This window comes from Phoxinus phoxinus (genome assembly GCF_949152265.1).
Source record: "Phoxinus phoxinus genome assembly, chromosome: 22".
Lineage (NCBI taxonomy): Eukaryota > Metazoa > Chordata > Actinopteri > Cypriniformes > Leuciscidae > Phoxinus > Phoxinus phoxinus.
Window position 1 is genome coordinate 18,435,915 of NC_136897.1, and position 23,115 is coordinate 18,459,029.

The following is a 23,115-nucleotide window of genomic DNA, read 5'->3' on the forward strand; positions in this document are numbered from 1 at the left end:
CAACCTTTGGATTGTGTGTGTATTTTGTGTGAAATGGATGTTGAGGAATAAGTATAATAAAGTTTCACAAAGATGTGATTTGTTAATTTTTTATTTAATATTTTAGGGGTTTAAATAAAAATAGGCTCTATACATTATACCTATTATTATAATGTTACATTATATAAATGGACTACTGTTCAAAAGTGGGGTTGGTAAGAATTGTTGATGTTTTTCAAATGGGTCTCTTGATCTAAGCTCACCTAGGTTACACTTATTTATATTTTAATATGTGATTTACTCCTGTAGTGGCAAAGCTGAATTTTCAGCATCATTACTCCAGTCTTTAGTGTCACATGAAAGATCCTTCAGAAATGATTCAAAGTAAATCAGTTGTGCTGCATAATATTTTTGTTCCTGATAAAAAAAAAAAATCAGGATTCTCTGAATATTTATTTTAAAAAATTATAAATGTCTTTTAATAAATAAAAAACCCGAATGAATGCAAACTTTTGAAGGGTACTGTATTAAAATAACGCCTGTGTGAATCATAATAAAGCTCCCAGACGTCTTTATGTAGACGCGAAGTCGCTGACGCATGCGCAGTTCTGGTATTGTTCATACCGGTAGTCTGTGGAACACATTGGAAAATAGTAAGTGCGTCTCGCACCCAACGTGGTTACAATAAAAGACGCTTTAATAGATGCACGACGCGCCTTTGTATATAAAGAGACGGATATCGCTGCAGGTAACTGATATTTATAGCATTATACAATACTATTTTCGCAATGGCAAGACTTTGCCCGAGTACGATATGTTTAAAGATGCTGTTTTAGAAAACTGAATCTGTGATTGCAGATTTTAGGTAATGAAATTAAATAAATGTCGTAACATGTGCATTGATAGATGCATGTTGTGATTTACAGCTTGTATTTGTGGGAGTGGCGATGTACTCGCCCATTACTATCCATGTCATTATTCTCTTGGAGGGTGTGGGTCAGTCAGGAAGTTAACGTCTGCTTGTGTTTTCACTAAGATGGAAATGTTCCTGTAGCATTTCAAATTGTCTTAAATGATGTCCTCTATCTGCTTTTGGCTAAAGACAGGCAGGAATATGTAATCTGAGAATAATAAGCATCAGCCATGTAGTGTAGTGTTGGAATATATGGAATCTCTATTGTTTCCATTGTCATTGTCAGGCACTTGGTGGCCCCTGATAAAATCACGTTTAATCACTCTCACTTATATGACTTCTCAGACAAGGGTAAATAAGTTAATTAAGTATGTTTATTGTGTTTTGTTATGTATGTATATGGTTTATTTTGTAACATTAATCATTTAAATTGTAACATTTTGATAGATCTATATCCTGTTCCTATCCTAACATTAATATAAACCGAATGTTGAATCTAAACTTAAACATAAAAGTTACATATAGAAAAAAGAGGCTTAGGTAAGTAGGCTATTGATAATTAATCTAAGTCTGTTGTTCGCATTGTGTTTAGTGGCATGATGCCATGACCTGGATTCTGTGCACCTACAAAGTTTCTAAGTCAAATGCGGTAGATCAGAGATGATCCAGGGAGTACTGGGAAAGATATAAAAAGAATTTATGGAATATCATGGTTTTTAAAAGTCAAAACAATAAATCTTGTGATTTAAGCATAAACATTTAAATAATTATTAATTTAAGTATTCTTTCTTAATCATTTAAACTATTTTAATAATATTAATGGTAATGCAAACGTGTAGCATGAAAAATACAAATCTTGGTATCACTTCACAATAAGGTTTATTTTGTTGACATTAGTTAACTACATTCAACATGAACTAACAATGATAACTACGTCTAAAAGTATTTATTATTAATCTTAGTTAAAGTTCATTTCAACATTTATTAATACATTATTAACATCAAGTTGTATCTGAAAGATTTATATTACAAGTCAAATACTTACTTTGTTAAAAGTAAAAATTTGTTACAAAACAGGGCAATATTGTCAGTAACCAGTGGCCTTGATATGTGATTTTAGCAAGCTGTGACAATAAATACATACTTGTTAATAATAGTACATAATTGTTTTCCTGCCAAAATGCAGTTATTAATATTATTATTAATAATAATGATAATTCTTAATATTATTATTATTATTAATGATACAGTTCAGACTTCAGAGTGGGTTAATTTATCTCATGTTATCTCTTAAATAGTCTACTTGAATGTATTAAGTAGGGCTGGACATTGACACAAATTTCACGCTTAGATTTTGATTCAATTCAATTTGATATTGATTAATTGTAGACTATCAGGTACAGTGCATGGTAATATTTCCTCAAGGAAAATATCTCTCAGCTAATGCTGTAAACTGTACAGGAATCCAGTTGATGGATCACTATAATATTAAAGGTTAAAATGAACTGATTTGTAGGGCAGTGCACTTCTTCCTTCATTTAAATTGTACAATAATAACGTCATAATAATAATACATTTTAGTTATGTTTCTACTCGGTTAAAAAAAAATGTAACACTTAAATGGTCATAAAATCTGTCATAAAAACATGGCGGATTTATTACAAATACATTAAATAGGCTATCGAAGAACAGGTTAAGTAAAAATACAATGAATATATGGAATATAGTGCATATATTTAGCAAAATGCTCCTACCTGGAGTTAATTTTCTAGCTGTCTAACGAGTTTTGAATGGCTTTTCTGAGGTAAATGTAACTTAACGTGACATTGGGAGATCTGTGATACAGAGTTCGGTAAGTTGTACTGTAGGCCTATCTTTCAACATACCTTCTGATGTTCATTCATGTTTATTTCGTGCTGTAAATAATAGTAAAGCGTAATTCGTTCACGTGCCTTTAGCGCTGCAGCTTCGCTTGTATTAAGGCAGGTGCTATACAGCGATCTGTCGCGCCACATAAAATAGCATCAAAAAACAGTATTTATTGTTTGAATTTCGTAATGAAAGTGGCACAATTTGAAAGCTGAGACTTGGTTTCATATCAGAAGTAACAGCACAAAGCTTATTGCGATTTATTGGATTCTAGGTATGCTGCTTTGTTCATTCATCAATTAAAAACAACATCGACTGAAAGATCGATAATAAATATTTAAGAATCAATATCGGTTCTGCAAAATGAGGATCGATTAAATCCAGAAATCGATATTAACCCAGCCCTAGTATTGATTTGAGAATGATCTATGTAATGTAATCCTCACTGGGCAGTTACTGAAATGTGACACTTTCATATTAGGTATTTGCTGACAACATGAGCAATACACCTCCTAACAGACGAGGAATAACTTTTGAGGTGGGCGCTGCTCTTGAAGCACGGGACAGTCTGAAGAACTGGCAAGTGCCATTCTTTTAAAAACAGTCATTTTTTTTAGCCTGTCCATGACTCCTTTTTATAGCAAGCTATCTGTATGTGATCTCGCTCCCAGGTATGCTGCCAACATTGAGAAGATTGACTACGAGGAGGAGAAAGTCTTAATCCACTATCGCCAGTGGAGCCATCGCTATGATGAGTGGTTTGACTGGTCCAGTCCGTATCTGAGGGCCATGGAGAGGGTTCAGCTGAGGAGAGAGGGACGGCAGGAAGACAGCATTATCCCTGTGAGTCACAGACCGCTCCTCAAAAATCCCAGTATCTGCAAGCTAATCTAGGATCAGCCTGACGTATAAATCTGTTCAGTGAGATGTGAAAGTGATGCTGCATCGGTCCTGTTTTTCTTTCAACTGATTATTACTGTGTGGATCACAAAAGCAAATCTTGCCTCGGCCAGTCTTCACAAATATCATTTACAGATAATTGTCCAGCTGGTAATTAACTAACTGTTCATTCATTTTTATACATTAAAAATGCAATTCAGACATGCATGATACAATGGCTTGAGTACACATACTATGGTGAACATGTTTTTAATTTCTGACTTAAAATGTTCGATATTACACTACCGTTTGAAAGTTTGGGCTCATAAGATTTTTCAATGTTTTTGAAAGAAGCTCATCAAGGCTGCATTTATTTGATAAAAAAAAATAGAGTAATATTGTAAAATAATATTACAATATATAACATAGCCGTTTTCCATTTCGAAGATATTTTAAAATGTAATTACCGGTAATTCCTTTTGGCGAAGCTGAATTTCAGCATCATCTCCAGTCTTCAGTGTCACACGATTTGCTGATTTGGTGCTCAAGAAACATTTATTATGATCAGTTTTGAAAACATTTATGCTGTTTAATATTTTGTGTGGAAACCATGGTTCTTTCAGGATTTCTCTGATGAATAGACCATCCAAAAGAGAGCATTTATTTAAATTAGAGATCTATTGTAACATTATGTATGTTTTTACTGTCACTTTTGATCATTTAATGTATTGCTGAATAAAATTTTAATTTTTTACAAACCTCAAACTTTTGAACTGTAGTGTATATTTCTACACAACTTCAGCGCTTATTAATTTTGTTTATATTAGTTTTGTGGTGCAGCTAGCATGCAGAAAAGCAGACCCACTTGACTATGTGTCAAGGTCAATAAGTCTAAAAATCAGATAATTTGACCCTAAATACTGATTGGTTAAACCACATTTAAAACCATTGTAAAATGCAAATTAATAAATTCTGTTGTAATTCATACTTTTTTTTTTGCAGGGATTTCATGTGAATGACAAAGTTCTTGCCAGTTGGTCTGATTGTCGATTTTATCCTGCTAAAGTCTTGGCCGTCAACAAAGATGGTAAGCTGTTGATGTAAATATTGCATGAAACAAATGTTACGTGAACAGATTATTTTTCAAATTGAAATTGTATGTTTCAAATGTACAAAATGATCCTGCAGCATCCTACACTGTAAAGTTCTATGACGGTGTCATCCAAACAGTCAAAGGGATCCATGTGAAGCCCTTCACCAAAGAGGTTCATTTTGTGTTTTTATCCTATTCATGTTGCGTCTCTATTTCTGTACCAATTTTGGCCTTCTCTTTTTTTACTCATTCTCTCATTCTCTCCAATTAGTGTAGAAAGAAACTAACTGACAAAAATGGAGAGAAGCCAATGGTAAAAAAGACAGTTAAGGACAAGAAAATGCTGGAGAATGAAGCCAGCGGTGATAAACAGATTGACCGTGTTCCTGAGGGAGAGGAGGATGAGGACTCAGTCTTGGATGGAGAGGAAGGTGAAAAGAAGAAAAGCAATGGGAATGGGAAATGCATTGAAGTGCAAAATATAAGCATAAAGGAGGAAGATGAAGAGGGCGAGAGAGTCTTGGAGCAAATAGGGCAGCACAACTACAGTAAGTTATTTCTGAAGAGGGGCTCAGGCCCCGAGGAGAGAGAAGAGACGACCAGCTTGAAAATGAAGAACTCTGTGGTGTTAGATTTGGGCGTGAACTTTGATGAGGGGGTGGTAAAGAGAAATGAGACTGAGGAAGCAGAAGTCCTGGAACGAAAAGAGGAGGAAATCAAAGGACAAGGTCTTCCTCATGACAGAAAGTCACGGAGGCAGCGAATAAGAAGTACGTACAAAAGTTAAACCATGACTGTATACGAGTGATTGATTTGTAGGTTGAGTTCCCTGAGTATAAACTCTGCGGTTCTGTGGCGGTATCAAAACAAAGTTCTGTTTGTTTGAGAACTGACTCAAGTTCTCAAACAAGAAGTGGCTCAACCAATGGTGTTGAGTTTGGGGCGGGGCTATTTGTTTGACTGACCAATAGCAGGGGGAATATTTGGGAAACATGTTTAAAACAAACATTATTTGTTCAACTCCATGTGGTAGAGCTGCACAAGTGATCAAAATAAAATTTACACCACAATATGGATCAGTGCAATTATCAAATTGCAAAGGCTGATTTACTTAAATATATGCGTGCTTTTGGAGTGAAGCACAACACTTTTTTTTTTAACATGTGAGCAGATCCAGTGTTTTTGTCCTCTTAGAGTGGCTTGATTTGCAGTAAATGCTGCTCCACACAAACTCATCTCTGCATCTGCTCTGGGTTTAGCTTGCTTATGATGGGTATTTGGGAACCAAACATGCACCAACCATTTTCATCAAACTTGAAATGAGAAGCACTTATAAACTGACTGGTTTCAACAAAAGAGATTTAAGGGCTCTCTGCAGTTTTTCACTGAAATAAAGGCTCGATGGTTTAATGTTTGAACATAAAGAAATTAAGACAGCCTTTTCTTAAATACTCAATTTTTTAAATTTACATTTGCGTTATCAATCGCAAATGCAATTATCAGAAAAAATCAATTCATGCAGCTCTATTATTTGGTGAGGCTTCATTTATTCAAGTTTTTTAACATTTAAGTTTATTTTCTCTAGGGAAGAGACGACTTTCAATGGCACGAAGGAGCTCCAAAAAAACCAAGACTGATTCAGGTTTGACTATCTGACTGTTATGTAAAAAAATGTGTTTACTAGTGCCATAATGGTAGATTTCCTCATCATTCATCTCTTTCCTCCAGAAAAAAGTTTTCATAATGATTGCAAGCCCATATGCGAATCCACCAATCAGAGAACTGAAGGAAAAGGATCAGACCCCTTATGTCTGACACAACCATCCAATGACACATCAGTACCTAAGGCTCCGTGCCAATCAGAAACCTTTAAGCCTACAGGTGAGATTCCACCCACCACATCCGTAAAACACATATTTACTCTAATAAGACCTGGTTCATTATGATCATGTTTTTTTGTTGTTCTTTTTAAAAATTGTAGCAGTTAGAAAACAAGCCTTCCATAACCCCAACCGGTTCAGCAGAGAACCATGTGAGTAATCGTCTCTACTAATAAATGAGAACAATCAGAATCATCTCGAATTAGTGACGATGAATGTAAATTGTACTTATCACAGTATACAGAGTCATCAGAAACCAACCGCCACCAGTGCTCTCGATCAACTTGGACCATAATCCATATAAATGCAGTGCTCCTGGCTGTACGAAGTCTTTCCGCAAAGCAAAACTCCTGCACTATCATATGAAATACTACCATGGAGATGATCGTCTGATGGAGCCAGAGCCGATCCGGGCAATGGACAAACAGACCGCACTTAATACTCAGGATGGCTCTAAGAAGAGATGCGTTACATCGCATGAGTGTGCGCAGGGGACCGTGAAGAGACGCTCTCTTGCGCCCCCTGTTGTCAGTGCACAGAATTACCAACGATGGCCTTCACTGAAGGACAAGACCAGGGACAAGACCAGAGACAATCAGCTCGACAGCAACATGCATAGATACTTCAACAAGGAAAGAGAGAGGAGATTTATGGAAATAGGTATGGCTGATGGATAAAATTTATATTGTATTTCACAGAAAGGATTTGGGATTCTCAGTGTTATTTAATTGAAGGCTTTAAAACATGACATGATCTAACTGAGCTTTGTTTTTTGCCTTTTTTAGAAGGCGTGAAAGAACGTGACCGGTCAAAAGAGAAACAGACTAGAGACTTCTTGCGTATAAAGTTGAAGGAAAAGAAAAAGATGAAAAAAACCACATCAGGTAAAGAAAAGTAACATTTATTTACAGACTATGCAATCAGTTCTCGAAGCGTTGATTTTGAGTGATGGTAAATCTTTATTTCTGTGCACAACAACTGTAATTGAACTAAAATATGTTTGCAACAGTAAATTATAATACAAGTAGAAATATAAATTATAGAAGTGTAAATTCTGCTATGCGAAACATATTGCATTTTATCATTTAAGAAAAAATAATAATTTTGCTCTGCTATTCATCCACTTCCTGTCAATTTATATTTTCACTGTTAGTACATTCAGCTGTGCTTTAACTGAAGGTTTCCTGTCCATCTTAATGTTTTGTGGAGTTTATAGATTTTTCCAATTTGAGATTATCTTAGTTTTGTATTCTGTTTCCAGATGAGGATAGCATTTCAGACTGGTCCTCTGACAGCTGTGGTTGGAGTGAAGATGAAATGGGGGCGGATCTAGATGTCATCGCCTCACCTCTCAGCTGTAGCTCTGTTGCCTCAACTACAGGAAGTCAGGAAACTGTCCGCTGTGTGTGTGAAGCGGAAGAGGAAAATGACTTCATGTTACAGGTGACCATTCATTTGGTCTGTACACTACCATTCAAAATGTGGGGGTCAGTAAAGAAATTAATACTTATCAGCAAGGATGCATTAAATTGACCAAAGGTGATAGTAAAGACATTTCTAATGTTACAAAAGAGTTAATGATCACAAAATCAACATATTAAAATGATTTCTGAAGGATCATGTGACACTGAAGACTGGAGTAATGGCTTCTGAAAATATAGATTTGACATCACATGAATAAATTACATTTTAAAATAGAAATATTATGTTATAATAGAAGATTTTCACTATTAACAACGATCACATTTGTTGCTTTTTCTCTTGCACCTCAGTGTGAAGAGTGTCTGTACTGGCAGCATGGAACCTGTATGGGGCTCCTGGAAGAGAACGTTCCAGAACGATACGCTTGCTTCATTTGCCGGGATTCTCCAGGTTTGGAAGTGATGCATGTTTTAGTGTTGATTTCTAAACAAAACTCTAATGTAGACCTCAGGATGAGTGGCAGTTTGACTCAGCATTTAGTCAATTCCCCTTTCTCCTGCTAGGGAATTAGGACATTTTCTGCTGTTTTAAGTTAATTTTGGCTTACCAGTGCATTTGTTTGTGTGTATCCAGGGCAGACCAGAGGTCAGAGACAGAGCCTGAGGTACTGGTATGACAGGGACTGGCTTAGCACCGGCCATATGTATGGCCTCTCTTTCCTGGAGAACTACTCCCATCAGAACGGCAAGAAGATCGCAGCCACTCATCAGCTGTTAGGGGACGTTCAGCATGTGCTGGAAGTCCTCAATGGCCTGCAGCTCAAAATCAGCGTGCTACAGTAAGGCCACATTTACACTGCAGGTCTTGATGCCCACTTGTTGACTATATCTGATTTTTGTTGTTGTGTGACCCATATCCGATATCTTAATTTACACTATTCACTTGATGATAGCTATGTCATTACACATTACACCCTTGTATCTAATGTTATAGACTAACACAATAATATATCGATCGTCACTTTTTCTAATTTGGCAATGGCTGAAATAACGTTTATATGCCAGCTAATGTCTGCAAAAACTTTCATTTACCTTTACCTATAACTTTAATGTTCTCACACTGCAGCTCTTGACAGTCCACTGGTGATGGAGCATCTTCCTCTCTGAAACTATCTAGTATTTCAGGTGGTCGGCAGCTAAAACGCCTTCCATTTGTTTGTAGAATGGGAATGTAATATGGCTATTATCACTCTTGTTGTTGTTGTCTTTGACTACCTTGTACTTGCTTTTTAAGCTTTTGATTTTATGTTGCCACCGTAGCCACGAGCGCTTAAAACCGTGCATTCCCATCTCGCCTGAAGTTTCTCAAAATACGCCTTTGTTTCTGTAACAACCCTGCTTTTTTATCTGCACTATGTGTCCCTTCGCCCCAAAGACTCAAAATACATAAAACTTCAGCATGACTGCACTGGGTTGAGACTTCGTCTGCCATTGCGCCATTGAAAATAGTCATGTGATCGCAGTTTGCCTCCACCCGAGTTGACGTCATTCGCCACCGTCATTCGCAAATGCACATATCCAATTTATATCAGAATCCATGTGCTTTTTTCCTGCTTACATGTTTGTGGGTCATATCCGATCTGTGCCACATGGGAGGAAAAAAATCGGATTTGGGTCACTTGTAAATGTGGCCTAAGTGATGCTTTTTTATCTCTGTTTTAACCAATAAGACTCATGCTGTTAGAAAAGCCACATGAAAAGAGTGTTGCACCCCTTTCTACAGGAGCCAGACTCATCCAGACCTCAAGTTGTGGCAGGAGCCGTGGAAGCTGACTGAGAGATCCAGGATAAAAAGCATGGCTCTTCCAGACGCAAAAAACGTTTCTTCATCAGCATCTTCTGAAGTCATTCTACAGAAAGAGCCATTCTCTTCATCCTTCCAGGACTACATTAGCAGTGAGCACTGCTACCAAAAGCCACAAACACTGTACCAAGTATTGGAGCCGAGGCTGGTGCTGAAGACACGGGTTGAGTCAGTGTTGGAAGATCGATCACACAACACTGAGAGAATGCTGAAGAATGAACAACACTATTATGGAGAGATCCAACCAGCACTTCTGAAGACATCTAGTGCTCAGCTGTTCAACCACAGGATGGTGAGGGTCAAACGAGGTTAATATTATGTGATTAACAATGTAGTTCTGTGAAATATAATTATTACGGTCAAATCAAAAGGTCTGATCCTACAGTGAGCTGACATTTTTAAAGGAATAGTACATGAATTTTAATAGAATAGAAATGTTGAAGAATGTGCCATTCTTTACTTATTATGAAAGTGAATGGGGATTTGTGCGGATAAGCTCCAAAATGATAAAAAGCACAATAAAAGTATCAGTGGTCTAAAATTATAAGAGGTCTATCAATATTTAAAATACGTACTGAACATTAAACATCTGCATCTATTAAAACATGTCTCATTTAGACACAGCACGACCAGTTTGATGTCATAATAAAACGATCATCAAAATCGTCATTTAGGATTTATTTTGAGTTGAACTATTCCTTTAATGATTTACAGCAAACTTAAAAAGTGTACTTCAAAATATGTACATTGGTTCAAAAGATATTAATACTTTCATTAAGGAATTCATACTTTTTCTACATTTAGCAAGGACTCCGTAAAGGTTTTGTTATAAAAGGTTTATGTTTCTAATAATTTCTGTTCTTTGAACTTTCCATTCATCAAAGAATCCTGAAAAAAATGCATTATGGTTTCCACAAAAACATTAAGCACAACTGTTTTCAACATCGATAATAATGATATTTTTTTGACCACCACATCAGCAATAATAGAATGATTTCTGAAGGATCATGTGACACTGAAGACTGGATAATGGCTATTGAAATTTCAGCTCAGCATCACAGGAATTAATTACATTTGAATACATATATACATATATTTAATACATATGTATCTAAAGTAGAAAGCGGTTATTTTACATTTTAATAATATTTCAAGATATTACTGTTTTACTGTATTTTTTATTTTAATAAATCCAGCCCTAGTGACTTTGAAAAAACAGTTTAAAAAAAATCTTACCAACCCCAAACTTTTGAGCAGTAGTGTAGACTGACTGTTTTATATTGTTTGTGACTGAATGTTAAATACATTGAATGCTGCAATGTAAGTAACGAGTGAATGTGACATTGTAGGATGCAGGAGAGAAGCGTGAGGCGTGTGGTGATGGAGGCGGGGTTAAGGGCGCAGCTCCGCCCCAGCAGTGGAGGATCAACCTGCTGGAACACATCGAGACTTTACAAGAAGAGGTTACTCGCAGGATGGACTTCATCGAAAGGGAGCTTGATGGTGTGCCACGGGGTTTCAGGGGGCTGGATTTATGTTTTGCTATTTTTCATTTGGTGATTTGTATAATGGGAATGTTTATTATACATTAAAGCTAAAACATCAATTGCTTCCTGTTTCAGTGCTTGAAAACTGGCTGGACTGCACGGGTGAGTTGGAGCCTCCAGAGCCATTGGACCGTCTGCCTGAACTCAAGCAAAGCATCAAGCAGCTGCTGAATGAACTGGGAAAGGTGCAACAGATCGCTCTGATTTGTGCCACATGAGGGCGCCAGGGCAAATTTCACTATCATCACAGGACTACCTCAGTTTAATACATTCCTAAAGCGGGCCACGAAACCAAAGAGCCTAAAGAACATTAGACTGAGAACAATGTGAAACTAAACAAGCTGTTTGTTACAGAATCTGTGATTCTGACTGTGGACTTGGAGTTAGGATTGAATGTTGCAAAACTTTATCACCCCACCTATCCCTTTACAGCAAATGTGATCCAGATCCTTTTCATCCTTTCTCTTTCACCGAAAGTAAACGTATAACAAAATATCTAAATGTATGTTTGCTGAAAGGTTTATATGTATACATATCATTTTTTTAACTAAGTTTATCATGTTTAATCTAAAAAAAGACCTACTGGATAGTCAAAATAAGAATCAGTCCTGCGTTGTTCAAAGGTTAGTAACCGTTAACCTCTATTTAACAGGTTGGGTGTGAACTGTGAAACTGAAGTAAAATGTGCACAATGAAACTATTGTTTATGTGCTCCGCTGTATTTAAAGGACCTTATGCTTAGAAAGTTCAAATGTTTTTTGAATATTGCATATTTATTTCTGAACAACTGTGAATTTCATAATTACTGCAATCCTCAGTAGTCTTTCTTTAAGCTTTGTGTAGTAAATGTAGTCTGTGACATCACTTCATTATGGATTAGCCATTAAATGTTTAGGCCTGGTTTCACAGACGGGGCTTAGATTAAAGCCAGGATTAGACCTTAGTTCAATTGACATTTAAGTAGCTTTTATAAACATGCATTAGAAGAAGAAGAAAACAAAAACATTACTGGTGTGCATCTTGAGACAAACAATGGCACTGACATATTTTAAGATATCTCAGTGCAATTTGATTGCAGTTAAAACAGCTCAAACATGCATGTTAGTCTGGGACTAGTCTTAAGCCTTGTTTGTAAAACCAGGGGCTAGTATTAACAAAGACTGAACCACATGACTGTTTAAAAGCAGAAACTGGAAATACTGAATTTCTCATTCTGAATGCATTTCAGTATTGCAATTGTAGTTACTTAAATTAAATCTATGCATATTAGTTATCTTGATAACCACATATATAAAATTCTGTCATTATTTACTCTCATGTCTTTTCAATACTGTAGCCTATGACTGGAAAACGGTATTCCCTCTATATACTGCATTATGATGACGATATGCTTGTTTAACATGTTGCCCAACTGTTGACATTAGAGACAGTTAGGCTACAATAAAAGCACTTTGTATGCATATGTGTATACTTGGTGTACTGGTGATTTTCTTTAGTCGAAAAAAATTTGCAGAACCAAAGAAAAAGACATAACTGTCGAAAAAGACACGATATCCACATAGATAACCTCACGGGGGCGATAAATCGCGTATGAGGGGGTCTTCCAAACGTTGAGTGTAATGTGGGTAGCCCAGAAGGCCCCGCCCACCGAGTGACATCAAAACACGGCTGCTGGCAGAGACTGCGAGCAGAGAAACGTGCGGACGACGAGCCCTTCTACCAGCCTCCGTTCACTTCAACATCTTTGTGAGGGATTTTTCCTTAGTCAGATCCAAGTATTGTTCCTCAAAACTGTTTGGTGAGTTAAATGCCTAATTTTAGAACTGAATTAGTACGATTTGTTCTTGGAATATAAACAAAACTGACGGGAATTGTGTGACATAATTTAGAGTGATAGTGTTGGTCATCTTCTCTTCAGCGACCAATGTAATTCCATTTAAAATGGCTCCATGTTTTTAAACTGCTGGGAGCCACAGTAACAGCCGCTGAATAAGACAGAAGAGAAAAAACACGCACATTTTGATTTATTATAGATCGATTTTTTTCACACACCCGACACCAAGGATGTTGCCAAAAATAGAAACTTTTTACCTCATTAGGTGTAACATTAATGGGTTGTAATTCGGTGCATTTTTAACGTTATCCTATTCGTCGCTGCAGATGTTTCATAGTTTTCATAGATGGTTCTCGTTTAGAATAAGAGGGCCAGCTGCAATCTTTTCATATTGAATATGATTTTTCTTTGTGTACATGTGTATGTATATAACAGTTTAAATGAAAATATGTGTTGTTGTTGTCTTCGTATTATTATTATGTCTGAATGTGTAAATTATTTACCTATGTCTAACTTTGATTTGTGATTGCATCGTCTTCCTAATTTTACCCTATAAATGTAAAATTCCTATATGTATTTTTAAAAAAATCTCAAGGGACGCCGGTGTCTCGAAGACGTACGGATGGATTTTGGGCTAATTTCGATTATACGAGACAACTTCCGGCATGTCACAAATGACATTGTCCTCGGTCACCTGATCATGGGAAGGTCGCAGTGCTGATGATGTGAACTCCATGTGCTCGCAGGTGTGCTTTTTAGCACACTCAGACAATGTGGTTGTGCACTAGACACTATTGACACAACAAACAAAAACACTAACCTGTTGTTATCATCAAAACAGGTCTCCTAAGAAATGCCTTGCAGTCGTTTTGCTGAAATCTGTTTGTCGTATCTACATTGAAACGTTGATTGTTGTTTTAGTACACAGTATTTGTGTTAATCAGTTGTATTCAAGACAAAGCTTTAACCGATCTTTATGCTGTTGAGATGACGTGTGAATTTCCATAGAAATCCAATGAAACTTTCTACCCGAAAAGACATTTCACAAGGGAAATTTCACATTTTGACAGGTATAATTAATAATGGTACACTTCCTTATTGGCTCGTAAACATCCATAATTGCATGTGGAAAGCTAGTTATCCATGTTTACCTGTCTGTTGTTGTCTATGAAAAGTTTGTGACTGAGGTAACCCCTTTTTAGTTTGTTTAAACCCCCAAATAATATGAAAAATATGATCTGTTTTTATTCTGCTTTTGCAGTGAATGCTTTAACTCGTTGTACTGTCATTACACTGTAAGTTCTCTCTGTTTTAATTTTCCTTATTTTTTTAAAATGTTTATTCCGTGTGTTTGACTAAAACATTACTTTAGCATTTAAACATCCCTATATGGAGAAGTAGCCTATATTTGGAGAGAGCGCAAGAGAGAGGGATTTGGTCTGTTCCTGCAGGTTGGCGTGTAGAGATAGATAGATGTCAGGGAATCCTGGGACTCTCGGGAGCTGCGAGCTTTAATTAAGCTATGCTCAGTTCAATTGAGTGTGCTTACAATCTCAATAACTCTTCTTATCAGGATTGTGGACCAGCACGAGGGCCAATGAGTGTAGCCCATAGTGCTATACAGAGATAAAGACGACACTTCATCTTAAACTGGCCATTCTGAATGTGTCAGATCTTATTTGAATGTAAAACATCATATTTCTGTGTCTGTGTTAGTGACAAATGAGGCATGTATCAGTGTTTACAGTAGAGTGATTGCAAAGTACACACAGTGTAAGAATAGTTCACCCAAAGATGAAAATTCGGTCATTATTTAGTCAACCACATGTGTCGATCCAAACCCATAGGGTTTTATTTTAAATCTTTTTGCAGCACTTTGCTGTACACGGCTCATACTGCTGTTCCTTTAAATAAACTAAGCAGTACATTTCCACTCTCCCTTATAGCATCTTCTGTAAAGCAATATCACAGTTGTCAGGCTGTTGAGTGTGTGATGTTGTGGACAGATTCCAAACTGGTCCTCCTGACCGTCCCTCACTGCAGGGATGTGCAGGACCGAAGGGACACTCTGTAATAGTTAATCCGTTTTGATTTCAGATTATTCTTCACTAGGCATAAATTGACATATAAAATGGCTTTAATGTACATATTTTTCTTCATAATATGAGTTTATCCATTAAAAAGTTTGAGGTCAGTCAGATTTTTTTTAAAGGAAATTAATACTTTATTCATGCATAAAATTGATAAAAAAAGACTGTAAATACATGTAGGCTATAATTTTACAAAAGTTTCTAATAAATGCTGTTTTTTTTTTTACTTTATATTCATAAAAGTATCCCCCAAAATGTATCATGTTTTCAACAAAAATATAAAGCAGCTAATAATAATAAATGTTATTTGAGCTGAGCACCAAATCAGCATTTTAGAATGATTTCTGAAGGATCGTGTGACACTGAAGACTATAATGATGCTGAAAATCCAGTACATTTCAAAATGTAACAAAATAGAAAACTGTTATTTTAAATTGTAGTAATATTTCACAATAGTACAGTTTTTAGTGTAGTTTTGATCAAATAAATGCAGTCTTGGTGAGCATAACACATTTTCTTTCAAAAATATTAATAAACGGAGAGTTCCAGTCCATGATTCTGATTGGTTGAGTTCACGTTCGAAGCCGTTGTAAATTACTCAACAAACATACACCTGTGCTGTGACTGCATTACATTAGTAGTATTACTGCGCAACTGCTGTTTGTGATTCTTTGTTGCTGCATGTTGCTTAGCAACCCCTTTGGAACTACATTGCTTGCCAGAGGAATAAATGTGTTATAAGGTTATATTTTTTGTTGCTGGTGTTTATTTTATGAATAAAATAAATATTAAAATTAACATTTTTATGGAGTAACCGTTTTATAAAAGCAATAAGCCCCTTGAAGCCGTGTTTTACAGTGGATTTAGAACAGCTAAGGGGCGTTGATAGGCACGACGCGGAGAGGGGCTTATTGCTTTACTTTATTTTACTACCCCAAGCTATTGAACACAACAGTAATGTACATATAGTGTTCCAGGGTCTTTCAAACAAAAACATAGTAAAACTTTAGTACTGTTTTGCTTTAAAATTATACTATTAATTGTTTCAATTGGTTTTAAAAGAACTGGTTGTGTTTTGTAAGATGGTAATGATGTAATATAACCTTATCAGACCTGAAAAAGACCTTTGCCCGGTTGCATAAAGCACCTTAAGTTTTTCCCTTAAGTATGACACTTAAGGGGCGATTTCCCCTTACCTAAGAGAATAACTTAAGGGTGTTGCATATAATCTCTTAAACGATTCTCTTAGGTAAGGGAAACATTTAAGTGTTTCACGACAGCGATCCTGGATTCACGTTATAAAAGTCTGTTGTTGCCATAGATACGCAAAACACTAACACTAACAACACCGCAACCCGGTGAAGAACCACTCTGCTGACAGACGATTTATGAACGTGGAAAACATCTCCCACTATCGTCTGAAAACTCCCAGTTGCAAAAAACGCAGTGCTATAAGCAGTTGTAACACCGCAGGTAAAGAGTGGTTGCGATGTGTGACACGGTCAAGGGCGCCGTCTAGTTTGTTATGAGTGATGTCAAATATTGCACGTCGATCAAAGCGGTATTCATGCAACAATAGGGTTCTCCCTATCCCTAAAAATTATTCTTGGCACATAATTATCTTCAGCTCGTTCCATAAATTCAGCCATGTCGTCTTATTTTTTGTCCGCGTTACTCTTAAGGTTACGATTTCCAAACCTTAAGTTATACTTAGGGAAATGACCATTAAGGGGTTTTATGCAACACTTAACGCTTTTTAAGGGATCACTTAAGTGAAAAAAATCAGCATTTAAGGGAAATTCTAAGTGTTTATGACGTTTCACTTAAAAAAAACGTTAAGTAACACTTAAGGGTATTTTTCTGCAACACCCTTAGGTTTAAGGGAAACATAAGGGCGAACTTAAGGGAAAATTTCACTTAAGGTGCTTTATGCAACCGGGCACTTATGTTTACTGAAAAACAAATTGGTTGTTTGCATGGTGTAATTGCTGCACAGCGAATATGATGCTCTGGAGCGTTTGTTCCCGTGAGTGGGCTTCCTTAAGTGCAGTCTAGTGGAAAGAGTGGAGGATCGCAAAAAAAACAACAAACGTCTCATTTGTTTAGTGGTTCAGTAGTGGAATTTTAAGGGGTTTCAGTAGATTGATTGCATTGCACTGCTCTCTTTCCGTTTTAACCTTTATTATTGTCAGAAACGCTGTGAAACTGGTTTCGGCATATGGCAGCCGTTGTTAGCATGACTGTCTGAAGATTTGTGAGAGTTCCCTGTGACCTTAATTTTTTCGATTCTGCTGTTGCTGCGCGAAGCACTTGCTTTTTTCTCATTTTCAGATGTTGCACCTTATTAATCAGCTCAAACCCATCTAATATCTGACCTACAAAAGGCGAATCATCCCTGTGCTGGAACTCTGAGCTATTTTAATCAATTTCAACAGTTCGATCTCCGTCTTATTAACATTAAAGGTCATTCGTTCTGGCCTGTCGCACGTGTCTGGTGGGTTTCATGTGGTTGTCCTGGACTGTGGCCAGCCCACTAAACTTGTGTCTTTGGTTTTGTGCCATGTTTCTCTGTCTCCCATCGTTCCCTCCTCCCATTTTCACCTTGACAGCTGTGCTTCTGCCTGATGGCTCAATATCAGGCTGGCCTGCTGAGATGTCTCAGTCTATTCCATCAAAATGGTCATCAGATTGCACACTGACCCGGCACTTTTTCAGATCACAGCAGAGGCTCTTATTTTATTTGCTCGGTGTATATTCATGCAGCTCTTGAATTTTAATCTTGAGCAGTAGTTTGCACTGGATCCCTAAGGACTCTGTGCTCTTAAAAGCAAAACATATAGCAATCCTTTTGTAAGAACAACTGTGCTAGTTCTGCTTTTGCATGAGCCTCAATGAAACCGTTCAGTGTCTCTTTAGCTTTTACCCTGAAATGTCTAGTGTGTTATTAATAATAAACAGTGTAAAATGAACTACCATTCAAAAGTTGAGATGTTGTTGGGTTCTCAGAGCACTTCCCCTGACCCTACTGAAGACAGACTGTGGGATTTCCCTTTAGTCTGTGCTAATGCAGGTTCTCTTAAATACGTTTAGCCCAGGCTACACATGGAACATGTTTAGATTTTATTTATGGCTCTGGGAGCTGTTGTAGAAAGTAATTTACCCAGCTGATATCATGTTAGAAGTGTATTTTCTGTCATTTATCAAACCAGATTAATCTAATGCATACAGCTTTGATTTGTGCATCTCTAGGGGATCTGGCACCCTTATGAGCGATTATCATGTTGATTATTGATTACCTCATTTATGAGATAAAAAGTTAATGGAATATAGAATGTGAATTATATATGTGCACGCTATATGTGAATTTTTCTTGACCATCTGCTTTAGAAGGCTTTAGTCCCACACTGTAATTTAACCTACTTTAAATCCTCATGCTTTCGGGACAAAAACTGAGGCCAAAGCAGATCCTCTGCAGAGACAGACGCATTCTGTGATGGGATTGTTTTGATGTCACATATGTCCCCTAATAAACATGACTAAAACGTTCAGCCTTTTACTAGGGTAGGGGCTTGTGCTGTCTGCACAAAACATCATGAAATTATGTGTCAGGAAAGAGTATTTGTGGCAAAGACCTTCAAAAATGTAAATTGTACATAGTATGTTCTATGTATCTGTATGGATTTTTAGCTGATATTGGAGATTTTTGTAATTTTGTAGTAATTTTTGTCATTTGTAGTGTCTATTGTTCTAAATAGAAATAGTCAGGTCCACACCACAACTCTAACGATAATGGCACAGAGAAACAATATTGTTGGAATGACTTTCAAAACAGTTTTTTTTCCTGCTGATAAACGATAAAAACCTTGACAGCCAATCAGAATCCATCCTGCTTTAAAGAGCTCTAGAATTAAAAGCTGCAGGCGACAAAACTGCAGCATGCGTATAATAAACAACTATATTGTGCATTAGTGTGGACACTAATATTGTTATTACCGTTATAGTTGGTGTGAAAATTCGTGTCATGTTCAACAGCGGTGCAAATGTGGTATTTACAACGTGATTTTGCAGAATTTAGTGAATTGTAGCGTTGTAGCCAATCACAGGTATTTCTGTTGAAAATAATGACCAATAAGTGGTGTTTAAGTTTAATCCACTCAGTATCTCTCAAAACGGTGCAATAGTTTTTCTTTAGCTCATTAAGTTTACAAAGTTCTGCACATGCACAAATCCTCTCATTATAACAAACAAAGCGGAGACACAATGTAAATAAAAGATTCATTCATCACTCGATGTGTTTGCACTGAACTGGACTGACAGCTTCAGTGATTATAAAGGAAGAGATCTTTACTCTGTGTAATTTCATTCACAATTTGAAGAAAAGTTTTTGTTTTTCATGAGAATTTGTGACTTTTCCAACATACTTTAGTACAAAAAGTGACAAAAAATAAACCCAAACCGTGTGGAAAAAAAAAACTAAATTATGGAGTGGAAACGGCTAATTAGCCAAATAAGTGCTCCTCTGTCGCCAACAACTAGTTATTTAATGTCTTTAAAAACTTTTTTTTTTTTTAATAAGTGTTAGTTTTCCTGAATCTACAGTACAAATGAGGACACTCTTTGAAGGTCGGATGAACAAAAAATGTTTTTGGTCATCACATTTAAACTAACATTTAAATTAGAAGAAAATATTCAGACTTTTTAGCTTTGAAATGCTGGAAAAAAGTTGTCTGAAATTCTTGAAAGTCCTTGAAAAGTCCTTCGTTCTCATGTTCTCATCAACAGTGGTCTACAACTGTCTAATTTGCTGGGTTATGATCAATATCTGATTCATCTTTGAACCCACCACATGTCATATTTTAAGGTTGGTGCAGGTTTAAGGTTATTTAGTTTTTGTCTCAGCTATCGGTTTGCATGAATTTCAGTTTTTATGCATTTCAATTTGTCTAATGGCTTCAATGTGTAGGTGTGCTTGTTGTGATATGTGAGGATGTCTGCAGCGGCGTGTTCATAGTCCGTAATGAAAGACAATGTGTGGAACATTGAAAGACAATGTGTGGAACTGTCACGTCGAGCGAGTAAGATTTGATGACGTTATCAGAGTCTGCCATTCCTTTGCTTTTGGTGAATTGACGGCATCTGGTGTGAATGCGCCTTTAAATCTTTTTTAGTGTTTTATTTATTTTGAGAAAATAGTCTACGCCATAATCTGAAAATAATTATCAGTATTGGCCAGCACTTTAAAAATCTGTGCATCCCTAATACATCATCAATCAATAGTGCTTCACTTCTGGGAGTTAGGACGGACTGTCAAACTCTTTTTAGTTGTGAAATGTACTGAAGCTCACAAAAACAAAACCACATATACCCTTTAACACCAATCAAATGATCCGAGCTCTAATGTCAAACAGGCTCGGGTCCGCACCAAAAGCATAGTGTGAAATTGCTCTTAATTTAAGTGTGTGTGTGTGTGTGTCTGGGAGGCATAAGATGCTTTAACTGATGATGCCAACAAATAAGCTTTAAATCAATACAGTGAGTGGCTTTCTGTTCTAATAAGGCTAAACATTGTGACCCTTCAGGAATAATGCACTCCGTTCAAAGCATTCTGGGAACTCTAAGAAGGGTTTTCGCTATAGTCTGCATTATATATATGAAAAAGATTGTATGTGATTGTGTATGTGTGCATAAGAGAGATTTATGAGAACAAGTATCCTCATATACCCTTGTGTGTATGCAAGTCCTTGTTTCTTCAGGAATGACAGCAAGGAAGTGGCTTAATGTATAAGGAAAAAGCCGAAGTATGATGGATGCGACACTTTGAGTCTGTGACAGTTTGCGTCAGCATGCAGGGTGTCCCTCATCCCTCAGTGTATGAAAAGAGAAAGAGATGGAAGTCCTTTTTTGGCAGAGAGTTTAGTGCATCGGCCGCTCTCTGCCACCACAAGAGCTTTATAACGGAGTGTGCGCGTCACCCTGTCACACACACAACTGCTTAGACCAGGGTTTCCCTTAATTCAGTTAGTGATAGAGGGAGCCACAGAGATGGAGACAAAAGCAGGCAAAAAAAGGTGAGAGGGAACATACAGGCTGTCTTCAGAATAGCAAATCTAAAATCCTTCTACTAGTGACTTTTCTGAAGCATATGCTATGCATCATGTTTTCTTTTAACATAATACATAGAATCAATTGGTTCACATTTTTGGTTTACAAGTTTCATATTTAATCTTATGATATATATATATTTTTTTGTTTTGTTGTCATTTTAAGTACTTGGTGTGTTTGTTGTTGTAATGTTTTTTTCTTTCTTCATTTTTGATAACACTTTACTTAAAGGCTTTATATATTATGCATTCTAGAGTGTGCACTGCACAATATGCTTTACCTAGTGCACTTCCATTCTGACCCTAGTCATAGGTCGTGTCTCTCAGCTTACCTGCAAACCACTTCCCACTCTCCCAGTAACCTTTACTGGGGATTCAGAGGAAGTGATTGGACTGGTTGAAATTTAACACATGAGAATGCAAGTGGTCTTTGGTGGATTCCTGAGAACAGGAACAATGACCTTCCACGTAAAAAGAGGTTGAATTGTGACAAAAATTAATGGAGCATGTGCTGCTGATGTTACTTCATGATTTGAGTTCTGTTACAAACAGCGAGTGTTTAATAATCAACTATAAATAAATAGCTGAAAATCAGTAATGAGAACTGTGCATGTGATGGTATCAAATTTTCATGTTATCGTTGAAGCTTTCATAACGGGTACGGTATTATCCCGATTTTGAAATAAGTTATTCTATCTTTATTCTATCCCGCTATGTTTTTATTAGTCTGTGGTTAACTAAATGTGTGGAGACAATTTACAAAAGTCCGCCCTGGAACAGCCCCGATCAAATCACCATCTGTGCTACGGAAAAAGTGTGAGTGAGTGCGTGCGTGCGTGTGTCTGTACAGGTTTGGCCAAATATCCTCACGTAAATAGTGAAATATTATGACAAAAACCTACCGGTAGTTAAAAAGGCTTATAAATCGGCCAAAACGTGTTTTTATTTAAATCTAGCGCTTTGCACGTTTTGTGAGGATTGTGTTTAGGTTAGGGGTTAGGATAGGTGATAGAGAATATCATTATCCTAATATAAAATCAATGGAGGTGTATGCAATATCCTCGCTAATATAGTGAAGTGTGTGTGATATTTCTAGACAGCTATCTGTGAAATAGATTCAGCAATGCCCTATAGTAACGTTGTCATCTGACTGCTAGCTCTGATCATTTTTTTCTGGTATTTTCTTTTCGCAGCTGTGTAGATACACATTTTCGCTGAAAATCTCTGAAATAGGAGGCTGGAACCCTGGGAAGTGTTTTTACATGAGTCACATTTCTTCGGACAGCACAGTCCACGGTTATGCAATACACATGGGAAGATACTGGTGAATCAGGGTTTGTTTTGCTGTAGGTTTTACCTAAAGTAGATTTTTCATCTATACTAAATAGCCCTGATTTGACATGAGAAATATAATATACAGAACTATGAGTGTCTGTGAGTCTCAGCTTATGCCTCGGTCTGCTGTTCTGAGTCTTCATTACTCCTTCCCGTCCCTTTGGGAGCCCTCTCTGAAAATAAACATCAGCCCCTTTGTCTCTATGGCAACAGTTTTACACTTCACTGAATGCACAACTAGAGTGGGCGGAAACTGAAAATGACATCGATTGCGGTTGATGGTTTTGGTGAGGAAGTTAACTCGGGTTAA

The 23,115-nt window shown here is 36.8% G+C and overlaps 2 protein-coding genes across 10 annotated transcripts in view; both read left to right on the forward strand.

The window, feature by feature from the left end:
- Window positions 1-534: 534 nt before the first annotated feature.
- Window positions 535-12,914, forward strand: phf20a (PHD finger protein 20, a). 4 transcript variants are annotated; one of them, XM_079598375.1, is made up of 17 exons: window positions 535-727; window positions 3,243-3,299; window positions 3,433-3,604; window positions 4,643-4,727; window positions 4,829-4,905; window positions 5,005-5,503; window positions 6,319-6,375; window positions 6,462-6,614; window positions 6,715-6,765; window positions 6,851-7,273; window positions 7,399-7,497; window positions 7,875-8,056; window positions 8,386-8,485; window positions 8,669-8,873; window positions 9,818-10,190; window positions 11,248-11,401; window positions 11,521-12,914. In XM_079598375.1, exons 3-17 carry the CDS (start codon window positions 3,551-3,553, stop codon window positions 11,661-11,663), a joined length of 2,655 nt encoding a protein of 884 aa, XP_079454501.1. In that variant the 5' UTR covers window positions 535-727; window positions 3,243-3,299; window positions 3,433-3,550; the 3' UTR covers window positions 11,664-12,914. The 4 variants fall into 4 exon arrangements, with proteins under 4 accessions (XP_079454501.1, XP_079454499.1, XP_079454500.1 ...); XM_079598373.1 differs by having other exon boundaries at window positions 562-727; window positions 3,243-3,340; XM_079598374.1 differs by lacking the exon at window positions 3,243-3,299 and having other exon boundaries at window positions 562-727.
- Window positions 12,915-12,989: 75 nt separating this feature from the next.
- Window positions 12,990-23,115, forward strand: part of ndrg3a (ndrg family member 3a) — a 31,425-nt gene continuing 21,299 nt past the window's right edge. For 2 of the 6 annotated variants that reach the window (XM_079596541.1, XM_079596542.1), the window contains exon 1: window positions 13,058-13,243. The gene's annotated coding sequence lies outside the window, so the exon portion shown is untranslated. Of the gene's footprint in view, window positions 13,244-23,115 lie in introns of all 6 variants that reach the window. The other 4 variants (XM_079596545.1, XM_079596544.1, XM_079596546.1 and 1 more) reach the window with 4 other exon arrangements.